This window comes from Cydia strobilella, chromosome 14 (genome assembly GCF_947568885.1).
Source record: "Cydia strobilella chromosome 14, ilCydStro3.1, whole genome shotgun sequence".
Classification (NCBI taxonomy): Eukaryota; Metazoa; Arthropoda; class Insecta; order Lepidoptera; family Tortricidae; genus Cydia; species Cydia strobilella.
Window position 1 is genome coordinate 8,746,443 of NC_086054.1, and position 27,864 is coordinate 8,774,306.

At 36.2% G+C, this 27,864-nt stretch overlaps 2 protein-coding genes across 2 annotated transcripts in view; both read right to left on the reverse strand.

The window, feature by feature from the left end:
• Positions 1–27,864, reverse strand: part of LOC134747129 (malignant T-cell-amplified sequence 1 homolog) — a 48,395-nt gene that overhangs the window by 18,719 nt on the left and 1,812 nt on the right. The gene's annotated exons all lie outside the window — the stretch shown is intronic.
• Positions 22,946–26,867, reverse strand: LOC134747117 (adiponectin receptor protein). The gene has a single exon (XM_063681695.1). The coding sequence runs from the start codon at positions 26,523–26,525 to the stop codon at positions 25,365–25,367; it is 1,161 nt and encodes a 386-aa protein (XP_063537765.1). The 5' UTR covers positions 26,526–26,867; the 3' UTR covers positions 22,946–25,364.

Here is a 27,864-nt window from a genome sequence, read left to right on the forward strand (position 1 = left end):
ATTCGGTCTGTGTCAGTAAGCGGTTAATTCACCCCTAATTTATCTCCCTGTCCCCTGGAGACAAAACTTAAAGTAAAGTTGACAGATGGATACGCTAGAGGACTGTAGTCCAGATAAAATATTTTACAATTAGGTACCTACCACCAAAGATAGATATAACTCCGTAATAGATGGATACAGTCTAAGGAAAAAATGTGCCTCGAAAATAACGAAAATTTGATTCTCGATCAGATGTCGCTACTACCTTTTGCCTACTCTCGTATAGAGGGCGTTGACGGTTTCGTTTGTTATTATTTAACAATTTTAACGCATATCAGTGAAAGAACATGGGTCAAAAATAAAAATAATTAATGCAAATAAAAAAGATCATTTATCCATATTTAAATACATTTTATCGTATTATAATAAATCTTCATTTTTAGTTTTAAAGTGTGTCGATAGATGGCAGTGAATTTACTGTGGTTACAAAATTTACTATGACAGTACCGCTCTATAATATTATATCTTCTTTGCTACCACTAAATAAAATTACACTCCAAAATGAATATTTTTTTGCCCTTATTCAAATTTTTGACGTGATTTAAACGGCATAGAGTAGTAGGTGTATATCGAACGATACAGTACCATTTTTGTATTTTTACGTCCTTGACTGTACCTATGCAAATCGGGTACACTACATAATTCCGAAATTTTTTATTCCGAATTTTAGAATGTCGAATTTTATCATTTCGATTTTTAAATGCTCGACCCATCAAAATTCCGACTGTCATAATTACGAATGATGAAAATCACGAAGATTTATATTTCCGAAAACCCAAAAAGCCGAATATTGTAAATTCCGAACTACATAATTCCGACTATAACAATTCCGATGGTGGCAAACACCGAATTTAACATTTACGATTTTCAAAATCACGAATTCAGAATTGCCCTTATTCCGAATTAACGTGATTCCTATTTTAAATATCCCAATTTTTAAATTTCCACTTTTCTCGCAACAGTTCCTTTTTTTTGGGGGTCGCAGTTCTAACCTAATCTAACCCACTTTTCTGGCAACAGTTCGTTTTCTTGGGGGTCGCAAATCTAACCTAACCTAACCCACTTCTGGCAACAGTTCGTTTTCTTGGGGGTCGCAGTTCTAACCTAACCTAACCCACTTCTAGCAACAGTTCTGGGTCGCAGTTCTGTCTAATTTATTTATGCCGAATTTTTATGCCAAAAATATTTTATGCCGAATTTAACATGATGCGGCACGACAGATACCCATAATAATTACTAAAACGTGAGTCTTCATTTGAATATCACGGATTTTATTTATCCGATCTTGTAAAAAACCGAATTTCTGAATACCGAATTATTTTATTTCCGATCGGACAATGATTTTTCGGAATTTAGGAATTCGGAAAAAAAATATTTTCGGAAAAGTGTAAAATTTTAAGCTTTCTGTCAAGTGACAATCGGATTTTAAGTTTTCGGAAAAAGCACATTCGTTATTTTATTCCATCGTGTTTTTTAAAATCGTAATTTTGATATTTCGGACTTATAAATAATCGGGATTATGAAAGTCGTGGTTATAAAAATCGGAAAAACGTTTTTCGGAATATTTGGGTGTTCCCATCAAAATCATGTCATCCAAATCGGTCCTCCAGTCAAATCAGTCTAAGCATGCGTGACGCCGGTGGCGGGCAGCGTCTGCCCCTTTTTTTTGTTTTCGGAGTGGGAAATGCATCTGCCCCTACGACTTGTTGATGGTCATAGCGAAGCAGACGCTCACGGGGACCTGTAGGCGCTTGAAGCGGAACGGGAAGTTGCTCGGAATGAGGGGATGCGCGGGATGAACACGGCTTCTCCGGCGCCACACTCCGTCAGGATCTGCGCCTACATATGTATTACGTACGATGTATTTGGGATCACAATCGAACTCGCGCTGGCTTGCCGTTTCAGCCGAAAGCGAAGCGACCTACCTGGCTAGAGCGCCACTGAGTCTCTCACTGTGGTTTTTCTCAGACTCCTGAGACCGTGCCCCTTGTGGCCGCAATGCATTGCGAGACTTTCGCGAAAAATTCGATTTTTTTCGGGAAGGCATGGTAACGCGTTTATTTGACATTTACTGAAAAATGTTTTTTTAAAGTACCCACCTTCGTGACCATTATTAAGAGGAAAGGGCACGGCCGCTTCTCCATGCAAACGCAGTCTCCATTTTTTTGGTTAAAAACTACCCTATGTTCTTCCACGGGACTCAAACTATCTCTATATAGTCATACTTGTTATGGCCATTTTTTGCCCGGATGCTGCACTTCATGATAAAAGCAAGCCGCTTTGCACAGTGCTAGTAGGGACCAAACTGAGTGATTTGACCCGCAGCAGCGCAAGTTTCACCCCTTAGGAACAGAGATGGCGCCACTTCTTTAAAAAATATTTCAAAAAATTCTACAAGCTAAACCAATGAACCGATTTAAATGTTTAATATCTCAAATGAAAGCGCATTATATACATTACTTTTAAAAAAATACTCAAAAAATATATACTGATTACTTTCGACAAAAAACGGCATCTTAAGTTTTTTTTTTACTCGATTGATAGTTTTTACTTGGTTTCTCAAAAAAAATGTATGGAACATGAATAGCTTAATACATGTATATATTACTGAATAAATAACAAGTATTATAAAAAAACCCGACACCGATACCTCTCATACTTCACGAAATATAAAAGTTTGAATGTGAGTGTAAATTTCTTCAAAATATAATTCAAAAAATTCTACAAGCTTAACTATTTGACCGATTTCAATGTTTAATATCTCAAATAAAAGGTCATTATATACATTACTTATAAAAAAATACTCATAAAACATATACTGAACCCTTTTGGCAAAAAACGACATCTTAAGTTTTTTTTCTTACTCGATTGATAGTTTTTACTTGATTTCTTAAAAAAATATTATAGAATATGAATAGTTTAATAAATATATATATAGTACTGAGTATATAAAAGTATTACAAAAAAACCCGACACCCATACCTTTCATTCTTCACGAAATATTTAAGTTCAATTATGCACGTTCTTACAAATAAATCCTTTAAAAGAAATCTTTTACCGCAGTAAGTGCACTGATTTTAATATGAAATGTGTCATATGAAAAGAAATCACCCAATTTATTTTAATAAATAAAAAAAAATATAAATAAAAACTGAATAAAGTTTTTTCCTGGTGGTGAATTACAAAAAAATATAACAAATCTAAAATTAGGAATTATTTTTATTTAAAGTGACTACATTTGTAAACAAAAAATTTAAATGTCCTCTTCGGGTTCATATTTCATATTTATTTATTGCAACCATGGTTTTATAGGTATTACAAATTCTTGGTAGTTCCACATGGACCCCGTGGGGGCATAGCAATATTACATGCATACTTAGGATCTAATCTTAAATCTATGTGTATAATATAAAAGTAGGTCAATTTAGTAGTTTTTATACATATAAGCCGAATTGAATCAGATAATTATCAGTGTATTAAATACAAAAATAAACGGGCAACTAATTATTATTAGGTGATGTCAAATTATATGGTTCACCGGTAGATGTAAAACTGAAAAAGAAAAGTCGTTTTGTTAAGTACTCGTACCATTCCAATACTACAAAATCACTGATCATACATGAACTGGTTGCTGTAGATTACTGTTGAATTATTTTTGTGCCTAGTTGATAACCATTAAACCTATAATTTTGTGTCAGACCTATAATTAGTGGTCAGCATGCAAAATAACCCTGGATTGAAAATTACATTAACTTACTTTTGATTTGTACAACCACATTTGCATGATTTACACTGGGCTGTGCATGGCCAGCTGACGCGACGACACCCACAATGCATAGTTTCGCAGCCAGATTTCAGCCACAATGGTCCAAGAGGCTTAATTGAGACCAAATCGCTGTAAATGCCGACCATCCCGGAGTCCAACTCTCTTTTTCCTCAGTCCATCCCCAAAAAGATGTAGATGGTATGGAAACTTCTGGTTTCAGAGCGCTTCCCCATATATGGCCCTCTTGGTAAGCTGCTCGAAGTGCATGTTTATAGAAAGCAGCTGATGTAGGTGGCAGGGTTGGCAGGTTCTAATTTCACGGCCAAATCAGATTTGTTCCCTGAACGACGCCCTCCATTGACTGACAACGAAGGTGGACAAATTTGGTTTTCGTACTGGAAGAATTCGTTCAGATCAAGCTGCCTTTCTCTGGCCACTATAAAAAGACGGGAAAATAGGAGTATGTCAACTTTTAAGTTTTTGATTTTGTCAGTTGTCAGGTGTGTAACTACATATTTTAATTTTAGTATAAAGTAACCCTAGATTTGTGTTATTGTTTGGCCAAACGGAACACAAAAACGTAAATGAAGTTCACAAATATTTGTTTGCTTCATAAAACAAGCTTGTGTCAAGCCTGCCACCTACATCAGCTGTTCTCTATAAACATGCACTTCGAGCGGCTTACCAAGCGGGCCATATATGGGGAAACGCTATGAAACCAGAAGTTTCCATACCATGTCCATCTTCTTGGGGATGTACTGAGGAAAAAGAGAGTTTGACTCCGGAATAGTCGGCAGTTACAGCGATTTGGTCGCAATTTAGTCATACTTGTTATGAACAAAATGCTGCACTTCATGATAAAAGCAAGCCGCTTTGCACAGTGATAGTAGGGACCAAACTGAGCGATTTTACCCGCAGCAGCGGCAGTTTCACCCCTTAGGAACAGAGATGGCGCCACTTCTTTAAAAAATATTTCAAAAAATTTTACAAGCTAAACCAATGAACCGATTTAAATGTTTAATATCTCAAATGAAAGCGCATTATATACATTACTTTTAAAAAAATACTCAAAAAATATATACTCAATACTTTTGATAAAAACGGGAATTTTAAGTTTGTTTTTTTTACTCGATTGATAGTTTTTACTTGATTTCTCAAAAAAATTGTATGGAATATGAATAGTTTAATGCATGTATATATTACTGAATAAATAACAAGTATTATAAAAAAAACCCGACACCGATATCTCTCATACTTCTCGAAATATGAAAGTTTGAATGTGAGTGTAAATTTCTTCAAGATATATTCCAAATAATTCTACAAGCTAAACTATTTGACTGATTTTAATGTTTAATATCTCATATAAAAGCTCATTATATATACTACTTATAAAAACTATTCTAAAAACATATACTGAATACTTTTGGCAAAAAACGGCATCTTAAGTTTTTTTTCTTACTCGATTGATAGTTTTTACTTGATTTCTTAAAAAAAATATTATGGAATATGAATAGTTTAATAAATATATATATAGTACTGAGTATATAAAAGTATTACAAAAAAACCCGACACCCATACCTTTCATTCTTCATGAAATATTTAAGTTCAATTATGCACGTTATTACAAATAAATTCTTTAAAAGAAATCTTTAACCGCAGTAAGTGCACTGATTTTAATATGAAATGTGTCATATGAAAAGAAATCACCCAATTTATTTTAATAAATAAAAAATTAGTAAATAAAAACTGAATAAAGTTTTTTCCTGGTGCTGAATTACAAAAAAATATAACAAATCTAAAATTAGGAATTATTTTTATTTAAAGTGACTACATTTGTAAACAAAAAACTTAAATGTCCTCTTCGGGTTCACCGGTAGATGTAGAACTAAAAAAAAGTCGTTTTGAGAAGTACTCGTACCATTTCAATACTACAAAATCACCGATCATACATGAACTGGTTGCTATAGATTACTGTTGGATAATTTTTGTGCCTGTAGATTTACTGTTGAATTATTTTTGTGCCTAGTTGATTACCATTAAACCTATAATTTTGTGCCAGACCTATAATCAGTGGTCAGCATGCAAAATAACTCTGGATTGAAAATTACAATAACTTACTTTTGATTTGTACAGCCACCTTTGCATGATTTACACTGGGCTGTGCATGGTAAGCTGACGCGACGACACTCACAACGCATAGTTTCGCAGCCAGATTTGCAGCCACAATGGTCCAAGAGGCTTAATTGCGACCAAATCGCTGTAACTGCCGACTATTCCGGAGTCAAACTCTCTTTTTCCTCAGTACATCCCCAAGAAGATGGACATGGTATGGAAACTTCTGGTTTCATAGCGTTTCCCCATATATGGCCCGCTTGGTAAGCCGCTCGAAGTGCATGTTTATAGAGAACAGCTGATGTAGGTGGCAGGCTTGACACAAGCTTGTTTTATGAAGCAAACAAATATTTGTGAACTTCATTTACGTTTTTGTGCTCCGTTTGGCCAAACAATAACACAAATCTAGGGTTACTTTATACTAAAATTAAAATATGTAGTTACACACCTGACAACTGACAAAATCAAAAACTTAAAAGTTGACATACTCCTATTTTCCCGTCTTTTTATAGTGGCCAGAGAAAGGCAGCTTGATCTGAACGAATTCTTCCAGTACGAAAACCAAATTTGTCCACCTTCGTTGTCAGTCAATGGAGGGCGTCGTTCAGGGAACAAATCTGATTTGGCCGTGAAATTAGAACCTGCCAACCCTGCCACCTACATCAGCTGCTTTCTATAAACATGCACTTCGAGCAGCTTACCAAGAGGGCCATATATGGGGAAGCGCTCTGAAACCAGAAGTTTCCATACCATCTACATCTTTTTGGGGATGGACTGAGGAAAAAGAGAGTTGGACTCCGGGATGGTCGGCATTTACAGCGATTTGGTCTCAATTAAGCCTCTTGGACCATTGTGGCTGAAATCTGGCTGCGAAACTATGCATTGTGGGTGTCGTCGCGTCAGCTGGCCATGCACAGCCCAGTGTAAATCATGCAAATGTGGTTGTACAAATCAAAAGTAAGTTAATGTAATTTTCAATCCAGGGTTATTTTGCATGCTGACCACTAATTATAGGTCTGACACAAAATTATAGGTTTAATGGTTATCAACTAGGCACAAAAATAATTCAACAGTAATCTACAGCAACCAGTTCATGTATGATCAGTGATTTTGTAGTATTGGAATGGTACGAGTACTTAACAAAACGACTTTTCTTTTTCAGTTTTACATCTACCGGTGAACCATATAATTTGACATCACCTAATAATAATTAGTTGCCCGTTTATTTTTGTATTTAATACACTGATAATTATCTGATTCAATTCGGCTTATATGTATAAAAACTACTGAATTGACCTACTTTTATATTATACACATAGATTTAAGATTAGATCCTAAGTATGCATGTAATATTGCTATGCCCCCACGGGGTCCATGTGGAACTACCAAGAATTTGTAATACCTATAAAACCATGGTTGCAATAAATAAATATGAAATATGAACCCGAAGAGGACATTTAAATTTTTTGTTTACAAATGTAGTCACTTTAAATAAAAATAATTCCTAATTTTAGATTTGTTATATTTTTTTGTAATTCACCACCAGGAAAAAACTTTATTCAGTTTTTATTTATATTTTTTTTTATTTATTAAAATAAATTGGGTGATTTCTTTTCATATGACACATTTCATATTAAAATCAGTGCACTTACTGCGGTAAAAGATTTCTTTTAAAGGATTTATTTGTAAGAACGTGCATAATTGAACTTAAATATTTCGTGAAGAATGAAAGGTATGGGTGTCGGGTTTTTTTGTAATACTTTTATATACTCAGTACTATATATATATTTATTAAACTATTCATATTCTATAATATTTTTTTAAGAAATCAAGTAAAAACTATCAATCGAGTAAGAAAAAAAACTTAAGATGCCGTTTTTTGTCGAAAGTAATCAGTATATATTTTTTGAGTATTTTTTTAAAAGTAATGTATATAATGCGCTTTCATTTGAGATATTAAACATTTAAATCGGTTCATTGGTTTAGCTTGTAGAATTTTTTGAAATATTTTTTAAAGAAGTGGCGCCATCTCTGTTCCTAAGGGGTGAAACTTGCGCTGCTGCGGGTCAAATCACTCAGTTTGGTCCCTACTAGCACTGTGCAAAGCGGCTTGCTTTTATCATGAAGTGCAGCATCCGGGCAAAAAATGGCCATAACAAGTATGACTAATTAAGCCTCTTGGACCATTGTGGCTGCAAATCTGGCTGCGAAACTATGCGTTGTGAGTGTCGTCGCGTCAGCTTACCATGCACAGCCCAGTGTAAATCATGCAAAGGTGGCTGTACAAATCAAAAGTAAGTTATTGTAATTTTCAATCCAGAGTTATTTTGCATGCTGACCACTGATTATAGGTCTGGCACAAAATTATAGGTTTAATGGTAATCAACTAGGCACAAAAATAATTCAACAGTAAATCTACAGGCACAAAAATTATCCAACAGTAATCTATAGCAACCAGTTCATGTATGATCGGTGATTTTGTAGTATTGAAATGGTACGAGTACTTCTCAAAACGACTTTTTTTCAGTTCTACATCTACCGGTGAACCCGAAGAGGACATTTAAGTTTTTTGTTTACAAATGTAGTCACTTTAAATAAAAATAATTCCTAATTTTAGATTTGTTATATTTTTTTGTAATTCAGCACCAGGAAAAAACTTTATTCAGTTTTTATTTACTAATTTTTTATTTATTAAAATAAATTGGGTGATTTCTTTTCATATGACACATTTCATATTAAAATCAGTGCACTTACTGCGGTTAAAGATTTCTTTTAAAGAATTTATTTGTAATAACGTGCATAATTGAACTTAAATATTTCATGAAGAATGAAAGGTATGGGTGTCGGGTTTTTTTGTAATACTTTTATATACTCAGTACTATATATATATTTATTAAACTATTCATATTCCATAATATTTTTTTTAAGAAATCAAGTAAAAACTATCAATCGAGTAAGAAAAAAAACTTAAGATGCCGTTTTTTGCCAAAAGTATTCAGTATATGTTTTTAGAATAGTTTTTATAAGTAGTATATATAATGAGCTTTTATATGAGATATTAAACATTAAAATCAGTCAAATAGTTTAGCTTGTAGAATTATTTGGAATATATCTTGAAGAAATTTACACTCACATTCAAACTTTCATATTTCGAGAAGTATGAGAGATATCGGTGTCGGGTTTTTTTTATAATACTTGTTATTTATTCAGTAATATATACATGCATTAAACTATTCATATTCCATACAATTTTTTTGAGAAATCAAGTAAAAACTATCAATCGAGTAAAAAAAACAAACTTAAAATTCCCGTTTTTATCAAAAGTATTGAGTATATATTTTTTGAGTATTTTTTTAAAAGTAATGTATATAATGCGCTTTCATTTGAGATATTAAACATTTAAATCGGTTCATTGGTTTAGCTTGTAGAATTTTTTGAAATATTTTTTAAAGAAGTGGCGCCATCTCTGTTCCTAAGGGGTGAAACTGCCGCTGCTGCGGGTAAAATCGCTCAGTTTGGTCCCTACTATCACTGTGCAAAGCGGCTTGCTTTTATCATGAAGTGCAGCATTTTGTTCATAACAAGTATGACTAATACCAAATTGTATCTAAATCGGTTTAGCGGTTTAAGCGTAAAGAGAAATTAAAAAAAGTTGTTTCATATTTTTTGTGTTTTCACTCGGGAATGGTGTCATTTTGATATCATTGTCGCGCGCAGCGCGATTCGCCATGTAAAAGTCGGTATGTATCAACACTTGTAATGTCAATCTATTTGTAGTGTGGTAACACCACTCTTGTCTTTGACTAATTTTAGTATGTTGGTACGTTAGTAGAAGGATGGCGGGAATAATGGCCGCGGGGCACGAGGGGAGAGCTGTCAGAGGTGAGCAGAAAAATCGTGTGGTCATAAGACCAGTTAGGAGCTACGAGCTTCTAGGAGGCCTGTGCCCCAGTGGATCACCCCGGGTGAGTGTTTATATTACTATATTGGTATGTCGACCTATATGTGCATGATACGTGGAAAGATGAGGAGACCTATAAGGCATAATGTTCTTTCTGTTACTAGTAGTCCAATCTTGCAGTGCAAAGCACATTTGGTAATCAAGGACATTTGACAGAAGTGTGTCGGGAAGCACACTGGGCACGGTCGTCTGAGTTGGAGCATCCGTGGCGAGACTATGGGGAAGGTGGAGGTCTCCGGGGGGCCAAAGGCCCCCTGTCCGGCTAAGTGACTAATTGGCAAACAGATTGATTAGAGTCACCGGGTTGCACCCTGTTTAGACCGGAGGAAGTCGACCGATGCCCAACGACCTGAGAGGTGCGAAGCCATAGGAAAGTGGTACACCGCTACTAAATAACGGTTAAGTAGTTACTCTTTGGTAGACGTGGGTTTGCAACCACGCGGAGGTAAGTAGGAATGGCAAGGCACTTGGTAAAACCAAACATGGATGTACGTGGCATAGCCACTAGCGAGAGGCACGACCTCAATTTATTTGTATACACATCAATGGCAGTGAGAGTAGAATAAATATGGTCGACTTATCTTTCCACTCTCATGGTAAATTAAAATGTGTAATGTAAATAGTCATACTTGTTATGAACAAAATGCTGCACTTCATGATAAAAGCAAGCCGCTTTGCACAGTGATAGTAGGGACCAAACTGAGCGATTTTACCCGCAGCAGCGGCAGTTTCACCCCTTAGGAACAGAGATGGCGCCACTTCTTTAAAAAATATTTCAAAAAATTTTACAAGCTAAACCAATGAACCGATTTAAATATTTAATATCTCAAATGAAAGCGCATTATATACATTACTTTTAAAAAAATACTCAAAAAATATATACTCAATACTTTTGATAAAAACGGGAATTTTAAGTTTGTTTTTTTTACTCGATTGATAGTTTTTACTTGATTTCTCAAAAAAATTGTATGGAATATGAATAGTTTAATGCATGTATATATTACTGAATAAATAACAAGTATTATAAAAAAAACCCGACACCGATATCTCTCATACTTCTCGAAATATGAAAGTTTGAATGTGAGTGTAAATTTCTTCAAGATATATTCCAAATAATTCTACAAGCTAAACTATTTGACTGATTTTAATGTTTAATATCTCATATAAAAGCTCATTATATATACTACTTATAAAAACTATTCTAAAAACATATACTGAATACTTTTGGCAAAAAACGGCATCTTAAGTTTTTTTTCTTACTCGATTGATAGTTTTTACTTGATTTCTTAAAAAAAATATTATGGAATATGAATAGTTTAATAAATATATATATAGTACTGAGTATATAAAAGTATTACAAAAAAACCCGACACCCATACCTTTCATTCTTCATGAAATATTTAAGTTCAATTATGCACGTTATTACAAATAAATTCTTTAAAAGAAATCTTTAACCGCAGTAAGTGCACTGATTTTAATATGAAATGTGTCATATGAAAAGAAATCACCCAATTTATTTTAATAAATAAAAAATTAGTAAATAAAAACTGAATAAAGTTTTTTCCTGGTGCTGAATTACAAAAAAATATAACAAATCTAAAATTAGGAATTATTTTTATTTAAAGTGACTACATTTGTAAACAAAAAACTTAAATGTCCTCTTCGGGTTCACCGGTAGATGTAGAACTGAAAAAAAGTCGTTTTGAGAAGTACTCGTACCATTTCAATACTACAAAATCACCGATCATACATGAACTGGTTGCTATAGATTACTGTTGGATAATTTTTGTGCCTGTAGATTTACTGTTGAATTATTTTTGTGCCTAGTTGATTACCATTAAACCTATAATTTTGTGCCAGACCTATAATCAGTGGTCAGCATGCAAAATAACTCTGGATTGAAAATTACAATAACTTACTTTTGATTTGTACAGCCACCTTTGCATGATTTACACTGGGCTGTGCATGGTAAGCTGACGCGACGACACTCACAACGCATAGTTTCGCAGCCAGATTTGCAGCCACAATGGTCCAAGAGGCTTAATTGCGACCAAATCGCTGTAACTGCCGACTATTCCGGAGTCAAACTCTCTTTTTCCTCAGTACATCCCCAAGAAGATGGACATGGTATGGAAACTTCTGGTTTCATAGCGTTTCCCCATATATGGCCCGCTTGGTAAGCCGCTCGAAGTGCATGTTTATAGAGAACAGCTGATGTAGGTGGCAGGCTTGACACAAGCTTGTTTTATGAAGCAAACAAATATTTGTGAACTTCATTTACGTTTTTGTGTTCCGTTTGGCCAAACAATAACACAAATCTAGGGTTACTTTATACTAAAATTAAAATATGTAGTTACACACCTGACAACTGACAAAATCAAAAACTTAAAAGTTGACATACTCCTATTTTCCCGTCTTTTTATAGTGGCCAGAGAAAGGCAGCTTGATCTGAACGAATTCTTCCAGTACGAAAACCAAATTTGTCCACCTTCGTTGTCAGTCAATGGAGGGCGTCGTTCAGGGAACAAATCTGATTTGGCCGTGAAATTAGAACCTGCCAACCCTGCCACCTACATCAGCTGCTTTCTATAAACATGCACTTCGAGCAGCTTACCAAGAGGGCCATATATGGGGAAGCGCTCTGAAACCAGAAGTTTCCATACCATCTACATCTTTTTGGGGATGGACTGAGGAAAAAGAGAGTTGGACTCCGGGATGGTCGGCATTTACAGCGATTTGGTCTCAATTAAGCCTCTTGGACCATTGTGGCTGAAATCTGGCTGCGAAACTATGCATTGTGGGTGTCGTCGCGTCAGCTGGCCATGCACAGCCCAGTGTAAATCATGCAAATGTGGTTGTACAAATCAAAAGTAAGTTAATGTAATTTTCAATCCAGGGTTATTTTGCATGCTGACCACTAATTATAGGTCTGACACAAAATTATAGGTTTAATGGTTATCAACTAGGCACAAAAATAATTCAACAGTAATCTACAGCAACCAGTTCATGTATGATCAGTGATTTTGTAGTATTGGAATGGTACGAGTACTTAACAAAACGACTTTTCTTTTTCAGTTTTACATCTACCGGTGAACCATATAATTTGACATCACCTAATAATAATTAGTTGCCCGTTTATTTTTGTATTTAATACACTGATAATTATCTGATTCAATTCGGCTTATATGTATAAAAACTACTGAATTGACCTACTTTTATATTATACACATAGATTTAAGATTAGATCCTAAGTATGCATGTAATATTGCTATGCCCCCACGGGGTCCATGTGGAACTACCAAGAATTTGTAATACCTATAAAACCATGGTTGCAATAAATAAATATGAAATATGAACCCGAAGAGGACATTTAAATTTTTTGTTTACAAATGTAGTCACTTTAAATAAAAATAATTCCTAATTTTAGATTTGTTATATTTTTTTGTAATTCACCACCAGGAAAAAACTTTATTCAGTTTTTATTTATATTTTTTTTTATTTATTAAAATAAATTGGGTGATTTCTTTTCATATGACACATTTCATATTAAAATCAGTGCACTTACTGCGGTAAAAGATTTCTTTTAAAGGATTTATTTGTAAGAACGTGCATAATTGAACTTAAATATTTCGTGAAGAATGAAAGGTATGGGTGTCGGGTTTTTTTGTAATACTTTTATATACTCAGTACTATATATATATTTATTAAACTATTCATATTCTATAATATTTTTTTAAGAAATCAAGTAAAAACTATCAATCGAGTAAGAAAAAAAACTTAAGATGCCGTTTTTTGTCGAAAGTAATCAGTATATATTTTTTGAGTATTTTTTTAAAAGTAATGTATATAATGCGCTTTCATTTGAGATATTAAACATTTAAATCGGTTCATTGGTTTAGCTTGTAGAATTTTTTGAAATATTTTTTAAAGAAGTGGCGCCATCTCTGTTCCTAAGGGGTGAAACTTGCGCTGCTGCGGGTCAAATCACTCAGTTTGGTCCCTACTAGCACTGTGCAAAGCGGCTTGCTTTTATCATGAAGTGCAGCATCCGGGCAAAAAATGGCCATAACAAGTATGACTAAAACCCATGTCGTCCATTCATAAATGTGAACCCAGGAGGGACGACAATCATAAATGAATTCGGCATACCCGATTTATACAAAAACGATACCTAACTTGGCCTAGTAGCTAAAATGATATAGTTATCAAGATAAAGTTTTTAACCCCTTTTTCACCACCATGGGGATGAATTTTTAAAAACGCTGAAAGTAATATTCTTGTTTTTTAATATAATAACGTTTTGCAAAGTTTTAGGTTTCTAGCTTAAAATAAAATTTGCACCCAAAGACAAACTTTCATCCCCTTTTCAACCCCTTGAGGGGTTAAATTTCCAAAAACGTCAAAATTAGTTTTTTTTGTAATCGTCTATCATACCTTTCTAAGAAGTTTCAAAGCATTTGTACTGGATTCAAACTTTCAACCCCCTTTTAACCCTGTTAGGGGACGAATTCTAGAAAACGCTAAAATCACTTTTCCTGCATCATAATAATATGCCCTTATACAAAGTTTCAAGTAACGCACTCAAAAAAAAAATTGATGTCCATACAAACTTTCAACCTCTATTTCACCTCCTTAGGAGATGAATTTTCAAAAACGCTGAAATTAGTTTTCTTGTATTTCAATAATATATCTTCTTACGAAGTTTCAAATTGCTAGCTTAAAATAAATCTTGAACCCCATACAAACTTTCATCCCCTTTTTAACTTATCTTGGTCTAACTCTACTTAAATTGCTGTATGCTCTGTATTTTGTTTCCGTTTATGAAGGAGTGAAATAAAAAGTACCTATTTTTATTGTGTTGTGTTACGAGTGTTACTTCTAAAGGGCAGATTTGTGTCACATATTCCTTATGTCGGGATTGTGGATCTAAAGATTCTAAAGTTAAACGCGGCGTGGGTGGCTTTTTGGTATTATATGTCGTAAATAAATAAATGCTCGACACGCGTCGAGTTCAGCGAGAATCCACGTTGAAGATTTAACAAGGCCGAAGTCACGAAGAGTAAGAAACGTTTAAATACTAAATCAGATTCAGTCTTAGTTTTCATAAGGTATTAGGGCTTGTAAAGTGAGCATGAAATTGATAGTGACGGCCAAAAGTGGCCAATTATATCGGGACACATCCTTATTTATATGGTAACAAATGTGTTACGATCACGTTACGATATATTTGGCCACTTTGACCGTCAGCCCGTCTATTTAATGCTGACAATACTAGCTACACGTTACAGCATGAACTGTAACAGTAAAGGAAGCAGAAAGACAAAAACTGTGTGTGAATATACTTAAAATAGCAAAATAGGGTACATAATAGTACATATTTGACTGTATTTAATTTAAAATAAATTATTTTACACCATGAATGAAATAAAGCACCTAGACAGCAGTTTTTACAAATTTTTAGACACAGTTTCTATTTTAAAACTTGTATAAAACTATAAGGAGTAGGTGATTTGATTGTGACGTCACATGCTAGTGTTTCATATAAATTCCATAGTAGCAAAATCGTTGTGACAGTTCGAAAAGAGAAACTGATTTGACTAGTAGTCAAATACCGTATTGAGAACTGCGGCTGTTCGGGCAGGCCGCCAAAATCCCAATCGCATTTGATATAAAGGATATATATATATATGTATATATACGTATATAATTTATATTTGTTTACATTTATTACATTTTCTATTAATTTTGCTGCTAAGTATCGTTAGAAATTTCAATATTGTATTTTTGAATAATATTAATAATTAATTAGCATTCGGACAACTTAAAAATATCTAAGTATACCTATATACATCGTCTTTCTCTGGCCGCTACAGCGCAGTGGTCCTAGCACAAGAGCGCCGCGACAGTAGTATCTTGAGATATATACTACCGGTCTCTTCCTAACGATTGAGATGAAACAGATGGATTATAAAGAGCAGAACAAATATACCTAGTCGTACTATAGGAAAGCAAGCAGATAGTAGAATATAATGTAGGTATCTCTACCATACGAGGACGTTGATAGATGATTGTCTTCAGCCGGCCCTTAAAAGCAGGCATCGCGACCTTTGTTAGTAATATTTGACCTTTTATTAAGTACGAATAGATCGTTGTAAAAAGGTTCCTGCATATAAACGTCCCAAGTGACAATTTCATCAGTCTAACGGTAAAACGAACGAACGATAATTTATTTCCTTCACGTCTTTATTCGTTACTGACCCATAAAAGTAGTGTGCGATGCAATTGTCCTAAAATCTAAAGGACTTAACTATAACGTCGTATTATAAAGATATGTCATTTTTCTTTTAAAGCAAGTATTGCAGGTATTACACGCAACCGCGATGCTGGTAGGTTATAAATATAAATAAAGTTAAGTAAGTAAATTGGTTACCTATGGTATGAAATCGTTTCAACATTTTCAACAAACCACTTTAAACAGAGCGCGTATTTTTATCACATGATTATCCCAGATTAGTACAGAGTGACCCAAAAATACGTTGACAAAGAATTTTTAGGTGTTTTATCTTACATACCTAAACGTTTCTTTACAAAGTGGCATTACAAAATAAAACTATAATCTTTGACTAAAATATTAATTATTCTCAAAATATCCGCCTTTAGTTTTGACTTTTGACACAAACGGAACGCACGCGCTTGGGAAAATTATCAGCAATATGCAGCAGTAGAAATTAAATCCAACAGACACCATCCTCTTTAAAATTATTACTGGTTACCAATTGTACTTATTTTTCTTACTTGTTTAAAATTCAATGAATGTTTGTTAAATAATAATAATAATAAAAATTTCGTTCTGCCTCTTTCGCTTTTCCATATTCGTGTGATAGGGCCTGGCCACATGTACGCGGTGCGACGTCGCCGACGCAACGCGGCGCGTTTTGCGGTGCCGCCGCCGCAACGCAGAAATCTGCGGCGCCGCTCGCCGCAACGCAAAATCTGGCGGTGCGTCGTGCGACGCCGCGCGCGGTACCGCAAAACGGTGCGCGGCGCCGCCCGCCGCAACGCAAAATCTTGCGGTGCGTCGTGCGTCGCCGCGCGCGGTGTCGCAAAGCGTTGCGCGTCGCCGCGCGCGGTGCCGCCCGCCGCAACGCAAAAATTTGGCGGTGCGACTTGAGCATGCGGCGCCGCGCTGCATAAGTAGTAAAGAATTCGACTGTGTTTGGCTGTTATTAAGAAGGCATAGAAATAAGAAGCAATTGAAAAGAAAATTTTGGGTAAACCCATGTCTTCATGTCATGAATGAAGATGGATATCATTTCAAAAGAAAATACGAGGCATTGAAGATGACTGAAAATAAATTTCATAACAATTTTCGAATGTCCATACCATATAATGTTAATAACCAGAGAGGAAAATCAGGACTACACGTTTGTATGAAACGGCGATATCGCGCGGGTCCTTCACTTTCGTATTAAGTGTTAAAAAAAAGAAAAAAATATTATTCTGTAAAATGGTGGCGGTATTAATTTTAGAATTTTAGAACACGACCTGATTGTCATTATCTCTAAAGGCGTGTAAATTATTTTTGGAATGTTGACTTGTAAGTAAAGCTGTTTGTGATTGTTGTTGATTTTTTCTAAGATATATTAAGCCTGTATGACAGTTGGTGAATTAGTGAGTAATCATTAGAACCATATTTATAGATAAACGATTTTTGTTTTTTTTTTAAATATATACCTATCTATAGTATATTATTATTTATGGAACGTTGACTTAATTGTGATTACAAATTTGCAGTCGCACCGCCAAATTTTTGCGTTGCGGCGGGCGGCACCGCGCGCGGCGACGCACAACGCTTTGCGACACCGCGCGCGGCGACGCACGACGCACCGCAAGATTTTGCGTTGCGGCGGGCGGCGCCGCGCACCGTTTTGCGGTACCGCGCGCGGCGTCGCACGACGCACCGCCAGATTTTGCGTTGCGGCGAGCGGCGCCGCAGATTTCTGCGTTGCGGCGGCGGCACCGCAAAACGCGCCGCGTTGCGTCGGCGACGTCGCACTGCGTACATGTGGCCAGGCCCATAGAGGCAGATAACGAAACTTCAATTTTCGTTTTTACCGTTTTAATTGTTTTCTAGCACGTGGCCAAATAAATCTAGAGGGACACACTTAGCCCACGTACGCGACGTATTCAATGCATTATGAAATCTGACTGAACACTGAAATTTGAATGCTTTAGAAATATAAACATACCTGTCATACGCAACGCAACGCATGACCGAGTATGTTTCTATGCATACCAATTTCAGGGTTCAGATTGTCATAATGCATTGCATACGTGATACGTGGGATAAGTGTGTCCCTGCCTTAATTCAATGCGGGGATAAACCGGAAAGGTCGCGTCTTTTTTTAAACAGACGTACATTGATCAATAAAGGTTTGCCATCCCTGTCCTGCTTCTTTCCTGTTCCTAATTTGACAGTCAAAACATAACTCGGCCCAGTTGCAAACAGTGTATGCAATGATGCACATCGGAAAAGTTGCACCAATTTGGTTATACCTAACTTTATATCAAATTTAAAGCCGATCTGACGGCTGGAAGTGGGGGAATATCGATTTAACTTGCTACGAAAATGGTGGGTATATTCATGAAGTTTAATAGCTGAGATTTATGCCAAACGTTTATATATATGTTGTATTTATTTTCACCCATAGTTTAAGATAGTCTTATGGGTTCCATTTCCAACCCCACCTGGTAGTTCGGCTAGCATATCTTGCCGCAAATTGCCCAACTTCATAGACCATATCGCACCGACACCAATTTATCTTTATCGCTAGAGTCGATCGTGCCGTCGGAGGATTTTAAATAAATAATTAATTTTATATGACATATTCCTTACACAATTGTTATCAAGGCTTTCGTGTGTCCAGCTGTCGAGCGTCCGTGCTAATGCTAATAGTAGGTCGTTAAGAGACGTAAACAACATTACATTACGTCCCATTAGACTCACCTACATAGCTACGAGTAAGTACCTATATATGGTAAACTTTTCTACTTATCATTATCACAGAAGGTATGTCGTGTTGTTAATTGTTATCACGTGGCAAAGAAATATTCTATATTAATTTGCAAATACATTGACACAATAGATATATATTTACATTCATTGTGTACAGTCAGCCTCAAATAGATGACCAAAGTGGCCAAATATATCGGAACACATTCTTTATTTCTATGGTAACAAAGGTGTTACGAATGTTACGATACATATTTGGCGGATTGAGGACCGATTTCAACTATGAATGGATTTTCTGTTTCTGTGGCCAGACCCAGGAGTTATAGGGTATTTGACTACTAGTCAAATCAGCTTCTTTTTTCGAACTGTCAAAACGATTTTATATGAAACACTAGCATGTGACGTCACAATCAAATTACCTACTCTTTATAGTTTTACACGGGTTTTAAAATAGATAGATAGATGTCTAAAAATAACTGCTGTCTACGTTTTTCTATTAATCTTCTGGTGCTTTATTTCATGCATGGTGTAAAATAATTTATTTAAAATACAGTCAAATACCCTATTATACCTATTGGGAATCTGAATATAGGGCTTTTAACGTCATGCTGTGGTATAAGACCAGAGGGTCTACCGCGAATCACGTTCAACGTGTTGCCTCCCTGTCACCCTTACGTACGAATTTACAAGTGCGATAGAGAAGCAACACGTCGAACGTGGTTCGCGGTAGGCCGTCAGGCATCAAATCCGCCTTTTTTGCGTTATCTATTGTATTTTAGTAATAATGATTTATTAAACGAGTAATTAAAAACAGAAAAACACATATGTCTTTCATTTCACTTCCATCCGACATCCGATATCGGATCGGGCAATGTGAAAACGCTCTAAGGGCCGATAGCTCGAGACGGACTGCAATTTGTCATGCCAACTGCAACGTCGGCGTGCAGTCCCCATACAAGTTGCAGTCGGGTTGCAGTCCGACTGTACCGGCCTTAAATATCCTAAGCGGAGAATTTTCCATAGCACTGCTCAGTTTACATTTACAGTGAGGCTTCTGATCGGATTAGGATTACTAACGGTGTTCAGTTCTCATGTATCGTTTACCACAAGGAAAAAAAATACATTTTAACGTCACAATCTGATCAAATTATAACAATTTACCTACAAATAATAGATAAATAAATACTCAATAGACGTCTTACAGTAACAGGATCGCTATTACGAGTAAGCATGGTGGTACGACAATTTATAACGCTAGGTTTCAGTGGGGATCAATATCCTTCAGAATTCAGATATCAGCTGAATCGACTCCTAAGCTCGACAATCGCTTAATGATATCGATCGATGGCTAAGAGCCAGTAATCCACTTAATTCGAACCCACCCTACGTCGTACCTATTATAAATCTAAAGGGCGGCATATATATTATAGGTGTACCTAATATACCTTTCAGAGTTGGTGAGAAATTATTAGTAGCCTTAGTAGGTAAGGTGTGGTGGATTTCAGTCTAAGTATAGTGAAAGGGCTATGATGACATAGACTATTGCTTGAGAAAAAATAATTATTGTGATCAACCTTACTACAGATTTAGGTCTTAAAATTCTCGGGCCTGTTTTTACAAAACTCGACTTCGTCTCGTTTTGTAACTTCACCCCTGGAATTTTAAGCCGTATTATGTACCTGTTGCATAAAAAACTATTATTGTGTACCATATAATGAATAAGAGTAGGTACACAGAATTTACTCAAATACACATGTAACTTAATGCTAAGTAGGTACATACATAACTACTAGGACCCGGATAGGGCTTAACAAAATAGGGTTTTAAAATATTCCGTTCCCTGCAGAACTTCAGGTAATGCTCCAAGACCTGTGCAATGCAAGCCTTCAAGTTGGACTTCAAATGAATCGAACCAAAACTCAAGTGATGACCAACAGCAGGAAACGTATGGTTACGGTAGACGGGCAGACTATACACTATGTTGACGAGTATATTTTCTTGGGCCAGTTAGTCTCTTAGGCTCTCAACAGGCAAGACAAAGAAATCGAGCGCCGTGTCGAAAACGCCTGGAAGAGCTACTGGTCCATGAAAGAGCTGATGAAGGGTAGCCTTCCACTGTCACTGAAGCGAAAACTCGTCGACATGTGTATCCTGCCCGTCCTAACCTACGGTGCTCAAACATGGTCACAGGGAGTCTGAAGTCCAAGTTGAAGGTTTGCCAACGGGCTATTGAGCGCAGCATTTTAGGTGTGAAGAGGACCGATCGTATCCGGAACACCACGCTGCGCGCAAAAACCCGCATTGCTGACGTCGGTGAGAAGACTGCTAGGCTCAAATGGGACTGGGCCGGTCACGTCTGCCGCATGCATCCAGACAGATGGGCTAGCATAGCTACCAAATGGATGCCAGAAGAGGGGCGCGGACCCGGCAGGCCCAGACGGAGATGGCGGGACGACCTAGACACCTTTCTCAACAACTGGCCGGAGGAGGCACTATATCGGGCGTCGTGGAAGACAAGGGGAGAGGCCTTTGCCCAGCAGTGGGACACCATAATAGGCTAGTAAAAAAAAAACCTTATCTAGATTTAGGTTCTGTAGACAGAAATGAGCCCTTTATTGTCACGCCATATCCCGTATCCGTCTATCTTGCTGTGATTACGCTTTCGTAATCGTAATAGTTTGTCGAAGGACTGTCATATTTCAAACATAGACATAGAGAATGATATTATCTTTGTTTTACACTAGTATATATATACTAGCACCCAAAAGAAAAAACCCCAAGTGGTATAGCTAAACTTCGAAAAGGACACTGTTACATGTATTTAATTCCTTAATAAACTGATTAATCTGCCACAAAAAGGTTTCCTAGAAGACCATTGTTATACTGATAAAACCACCAATCAGTACCAGGAAAAATGTGTCTTCTTTAATATCTAATATTTGGTGAACACTGAAAACAAAAAATCCTTAGATATGAGTTTGTGGCCACAGAATTTACAACTCGAATAGAAGTAAATACAAGGTTAAAGGGATCGATCGATTTGTCGGTGGTCGGTGCAAATGTTTTCCATAACGCTAAACTAATTAGTGAATCATGCTTATTCATTAAAGAAATTAGACTGTTTTTTAAAAGCATATATAGAGTTGAAAATCAGTTAACCGAGTGCAGTTATACGTAGCACGGTAGTTCTTTGTTATGAGATTTAATTGTGATGAATCCACAATCTTATAAAACATTCCTGACCGACTCACGCATTAATGCCGAGTTAAAGCTTTACATTACATGATATGATAGCTAACTTGGTTTAAAGTTCACCATTTTCAAAGGAGAGGCTATAGCCGCTATAGGAGCCTAGGAGAACAATCTTTCTAAAATTTAAGTAGTATGTTGGTATTGGTACTACATTGGGTGGCACGAGTGTAGGGGTATCAGGTACTTACATCCTATCCTTTTTCAGGACACTTTCTGCTAAAAAGGACAGAAAAGTATTTTTCATTTCTCATGCTCTGAAAGAGGGTCATTGTTGTTCTAAAAGGTGCGCAGAAAATGATACGTGTCTGCACTAGAGCATTTTACGTTCGAAGTACGATATTTTTAATTTTTTTACGATAAGCAATTGAAATTTGAGTTTAAATGGATTTGTTATACAATTTCCATTGTGATACTTGACTCTCCATTCCATAAATAACGATACTTTTGCCTGAATTTTTAATTGAAAGTTTCCTCAATAAATACTATAAAAATGTATTATTCGTCATGTTTTTGAAAAAACACATGCATTTTACTTTCCTCGTATTCGAAATGAAAAGTAGAGTGTTTAACTCGGGTGAAAGGCATCATTTCTGCCTCGGACTATTGGCGCTCTCACTGCGTTCGAGCGCCAAGACACCTCGGCAGAAATGAGTGCCATTCATCCCTTGGTTAACAATCTACTAATGTTGTTTCCCTGTTCTTAGCAACAAGATAGCAGGAAGTGTTAGAAAACGAATATATTCAATAAGTAATACCAGTACCTATTATGGGGCCATGGCTTATTCAATGAAAAGATAATAGTATGGTAATTTATTTATTTTATTACATACTAATTTTATCCCACCAAACAATAATGCTAAACAAAAATATATTTTTTTAACAAATATAGGTGAATGCTTAATTTTACGCAACCATCTTGTAGTTTTAGATATACCCTAACTTCTATTTATTTCTAAACAGTACAATAAGTTTGATTAGACACATGTATTAAAATTATATGTGAAGCCATATTGTGCCCAAACACCAGTTTTTAAACTGGGTCTCTTTGTTTTTCAGAAATAATTAACCAATAATATAATTTTAATAGCATGCTTTGCCTATTGCACTACGCAGTATTCCCTGATTCCCCTGACCCTAGTTCTGAATGTATTAAATTTTTTTATCTTTAAATCACAAAACGATGATATTATGTTTTATTGACTAGTGGCAGGGTGAACGTTTGAATTCAAATCCACAGCTTTTTAGTAGACTGCCGCCTGTCAAAAATGGGACCCGGAATACTGCATAGCTCAACAGGTAGTTGAATTTTGAAATATGCAAAAATATGTACAACCGCATCTAAAACAACAAACCACAAATTTAAAGTACAACTTTAAATTTTATACTACACTACACTTTTTTTTTCGATTTTTGAATTTTGATGTCATTTCTGGTCAGAATCACGAGCTCTTTCGTTTCTAATAGGAGAAAAAATGTCACAAAATTTTCCTACATCTTTTCGTTCCTTCTATTCTGTTACCGTGACGGTCTATGAAAAATGGTAAAGGTATGGAAATATAAGTAACATAAAAATAGGTACTCAAAAAAGTGTAGTGTTCAATTTTATATAAAATGACCGCTTCTACACAATATTTGTTCGTCGTACAAGACATTATTACAGGTGACTGTACACAACGTGGACAATATTGTCTTTCATTGTCAGTCGAATCTAAGCTGACTATCCTTGATATGCCAGTGTTGGATCACTCATCACAATAACAAAACCACAAATTTTAATGTTTTTATGTATAAACTTATAAAGCAATGTTTTTTTTTACATTTTTTTAACTCTTTTTTTAATGAATTCTTACAATATCTTTCAGTTATCTAATACTAGGTAATAATAACTTAAGCATTTTTTTTCATCATACCAATGCACTGTATGCTTTTAAGGGTATGTGCTTACCTCCGTAACCTTTTTTTTTCTCATAAAATCTTTACATTTATGAACACTTACAACAATTTAGAATATACTTTTATTAACTTTATGGCCTTTATGCTCAATTTAGTGGAGACTACAATTTGATTTTATTCCTAGAAAGTTGATGAGCCCCGTGATTGTTCAATGGTTTGCTTTGTAATTGAAAATGTAGTGATAAAATCTCAAAAGTTCTAAAACAAAGACAGAGAAAATTAATCCCACAAAATATATATCTGAATATATGGTTATTTAATTTGAACTGATGGAATGTTAAAAAAGAAATTGTATTGAAAAAGTACAGAAGACCTGTAATATTATTCTGGTATTTACTTGACAGTCAAAGCAAACATATTAGCATGGAGTTTATTTCTGTGACTTCTGTCAATTACTTTTTCCAAGGACTTCGCAAAGATATGATCACAGAATTAACATTAAATAAAGAAATAGTGAAACATATGAGAACAGAGCATGAAAGCAAAGAAATACCTACACACACTTCATACTTTGTATCCAATAGCAAATTAGGTTATCATTGCTGTATGGACCTAGACTGTCAAGTAACAATACAGTAACTCAGTAACTAAGTATGATATTCAACAAATTAACTACAATGTACACTATCCACTTATGCAGACACATTAATCAATAAAGAATGAGTTATGAAATGGAAAACTGCTATAATGATATACAAAGTAATTAGAGCATAGAAATCAGTTCAAAACTTGCACAAGAGGTTTACCAATAATACAATTTTCAATTTCAATGATCATGAAAATGGGACCATGGGCATTGGCCAATGTGTGAATCTTGGGCTTATTTTTTTATATCAATCACAATCACTGGACTATGCGCAGGAACAAAATGTTGTACAGAACAGAATATTAAGTACAATAATGATCTAGGATTAAAAATAATGCAAACTATCCTAAAAGTCCTAAAACTACTTGCTAAATGAAACAAAATGTGTAATATTTAGTGCAAAGTACATCAGAAACTAACTATTGAAACAATTGTAACAATAATGATTAACAAACATTTTTGAAACAAATAAGTTTTAAGCCCTTTAGAATAGCCAATCATTATACATTTCACACTTGGTTTTTTTTTTAAATACATAATTATTACTTTAAAAACTGTGGTTTACAAATAAAAATAAATATCCAAATGCAATTAAAATCAACATTGTTAAAAAAATATGTGTGTAGTCATGGAAATTTTCCTACTAATTTATTTATGGTCTACTATCACAATTTATAAGGGGCTAAAAAGCTATGGAAGAGGGGGGCATGGTGCATTCACCGACGGTCACCCGGTAGGAGGCCAACTCACTGATGCCGTGGTAGTGGACAAAGGCTGCCACAATCACAAGCACATGGAAGATCTGATGGGACTGGAACCAGATGTCACACTTCCCAGGGAACCATCTCTCTGGGACGCGCAGAGCATAGAACATAGCTCCTAGAATGTAAAGAAGACCCATCAAAACCAACCAGCCCAATGATGCCTTGCTGACCTGAGTGAACCAGCCCTCTGTGATCCCATAGTGAATAGCTGGCACAACCCCAGATAGACCAAAGCCCATAAACACTCCGGCTCTAAGCGGCCGCAGTCTAGGCTCCGAGAATCTATCCCAAAGTGACACAATTATAGAAAGTATTCCTAAAACAACAACTACAGACAGATAAATAATCTTTGGTCTGTAGTGGCAGTAGAAACTGTAGTACAACCAGGGAACAAATGACCCCATTATGAGTAATGCTATTCCACAGTAATCAAGCTTTGAAAACAATTTTCCAACCATTTCAGAGTGACAGTGGAGTGTGTGATATGCAAACGAAAAGCCTAGGCAGATAATAGCTCCCACAAAGAACACGCCGAAAATCATTTTCTCTTGCATTTGAATTTCGATGGATGGTCGAGTGAGAAAGTAGATGGCGACGCCGATAAAGGCCACGCAGCCGAGGAGATGGGTCCAGATGTTGCCAGTTTCAGTGTGGATGCGGAAGATGGAGGCGAAGCAGGCGCTGAAGGAAGGCAGGGGCGGACGGTGGCCCTTGTGGAGGTAGTCGTTGTCTTGCAGCCAACGGGGTAGATGGCGGAAGTGGCACACGTTCCACGACGCTTCCCACACTTTGCGTACAAACTCCTCTGCTTGCTCCGCGGCGTTGTGAGCTAGCGCTCCCAGGTCGATCTCGTCCGACAGAACACCCGCTTTCAACACTTCAGCCATCTCCGCGTCGAGCAGATGTTGATCCTCGGGCGTAGACGGCAAAGGACACCCCTCCTCCTCCTCCGCGAGCACCTCGTCCAGCTCGTCCATGTGCGAGGCCAAGCTCTCGCCCTCGGGGTCCCATCCTTGACGTCGTCGCAGCCCGTCGGACGACATGCTCTGCGACCCTGAATCGGAGTCCAACTCCCACATCTTGACTGCTGTTCACGCGTCAATCACAAACATTAGACGACACGACGACACATAGGCGACCTTTAACGGTAAACACGAGGGCAGTTTGCGAGAATTCCAGTTACGTCACTAAAACCACAGCGCACACAATGCAATATCTTTTGTTAAATGTTGCAAGATTTCACTTCTCTAATTCGTGTGAGTTCAACAACAGAATGTTACGGAACAAACATATGAACTATAATTTTGTTAATGATCAATGTCTAATGGCAAGTAACTCCGGACGTATCACGCAGCAAACGAACAGCTGCAAGAAAGTAACTGTCGTCGTCAATCTACACTCCGACCGACCGCCATGATTTTCCGATCGTTTCTGCCCTCTCGTTCTCTCTTGAGCACTTTGAGCAGTTGTCAGTGTCACGTCATCGGAAAGAGGGATGTGCACAATCCGCCACGAATTCGAAAAATAAATCGATTAATCGAAACTAGCAATACTGGCATAGATAGGAAATATGCGTCTAAATTAGACTAGTGGCTCTGTGAGCTGTGCTATAGACCTTGCGTTAAGCTTAAGGGCCCTCCACACACGTGCCCGAATCGCGACGCAAAGCCGCGAACGCGAGTGTGGAGTCTAGTTCGCTAATCAGCGAAATCGACTCCACACTCGCGTTCGCGCCTTCGCGCCGCGTAGTCTGGAGCGAGCTTTAGAAAATGTAAAACTGAAAAATACTTCAGTTCGTTGAGTCGTTATCACGGTGAACTCACAATGGTCTTAAGCGCTATAGACGCTATTGGTGCTTAAGCCATTTATTCAGAAACGATACCTCGAATGACAAGTTTGCAGCAATCGCACACAAACTGAAAGAACTTTTAATAGTTTTAATAGAAATAATATAGCGAAAAATAATTTATTGTTATAATTTTATACTGATTTTATACCTTTTTTATTATTGAAATTCAATTTAATTTAATATGAATTAACATTGCCATTAATATTTTAGCTATTAAAATCGTATGACATTTAATATATTTAATTAACTTGACCGTCACTGGAAGCTTTATAATTGAGAGAGCATATCTGTTTCCGTCGAATTATCACCAGTCTACTGCTTTACTTGACTTTTGTTTCCGGCGAAAGTGGCGACACCTGGCGGACCGCGCCATTTTTACACCAGGTAAAAGATGTCCGGTAAATATTTTTGTTCACTGTTTTTTTTTTCTTGTTCTTGACATTCGACAATAGGTTGGCCCTAGCTATGTATACATTGATCTTTTTTTTGTGATATTGTTTTTTTTTCTGTTCTAATGTTAAGTTGACGATCTTTTAGTGAAAGCCTTTGTTTTATCCCTTTTTGTAGAA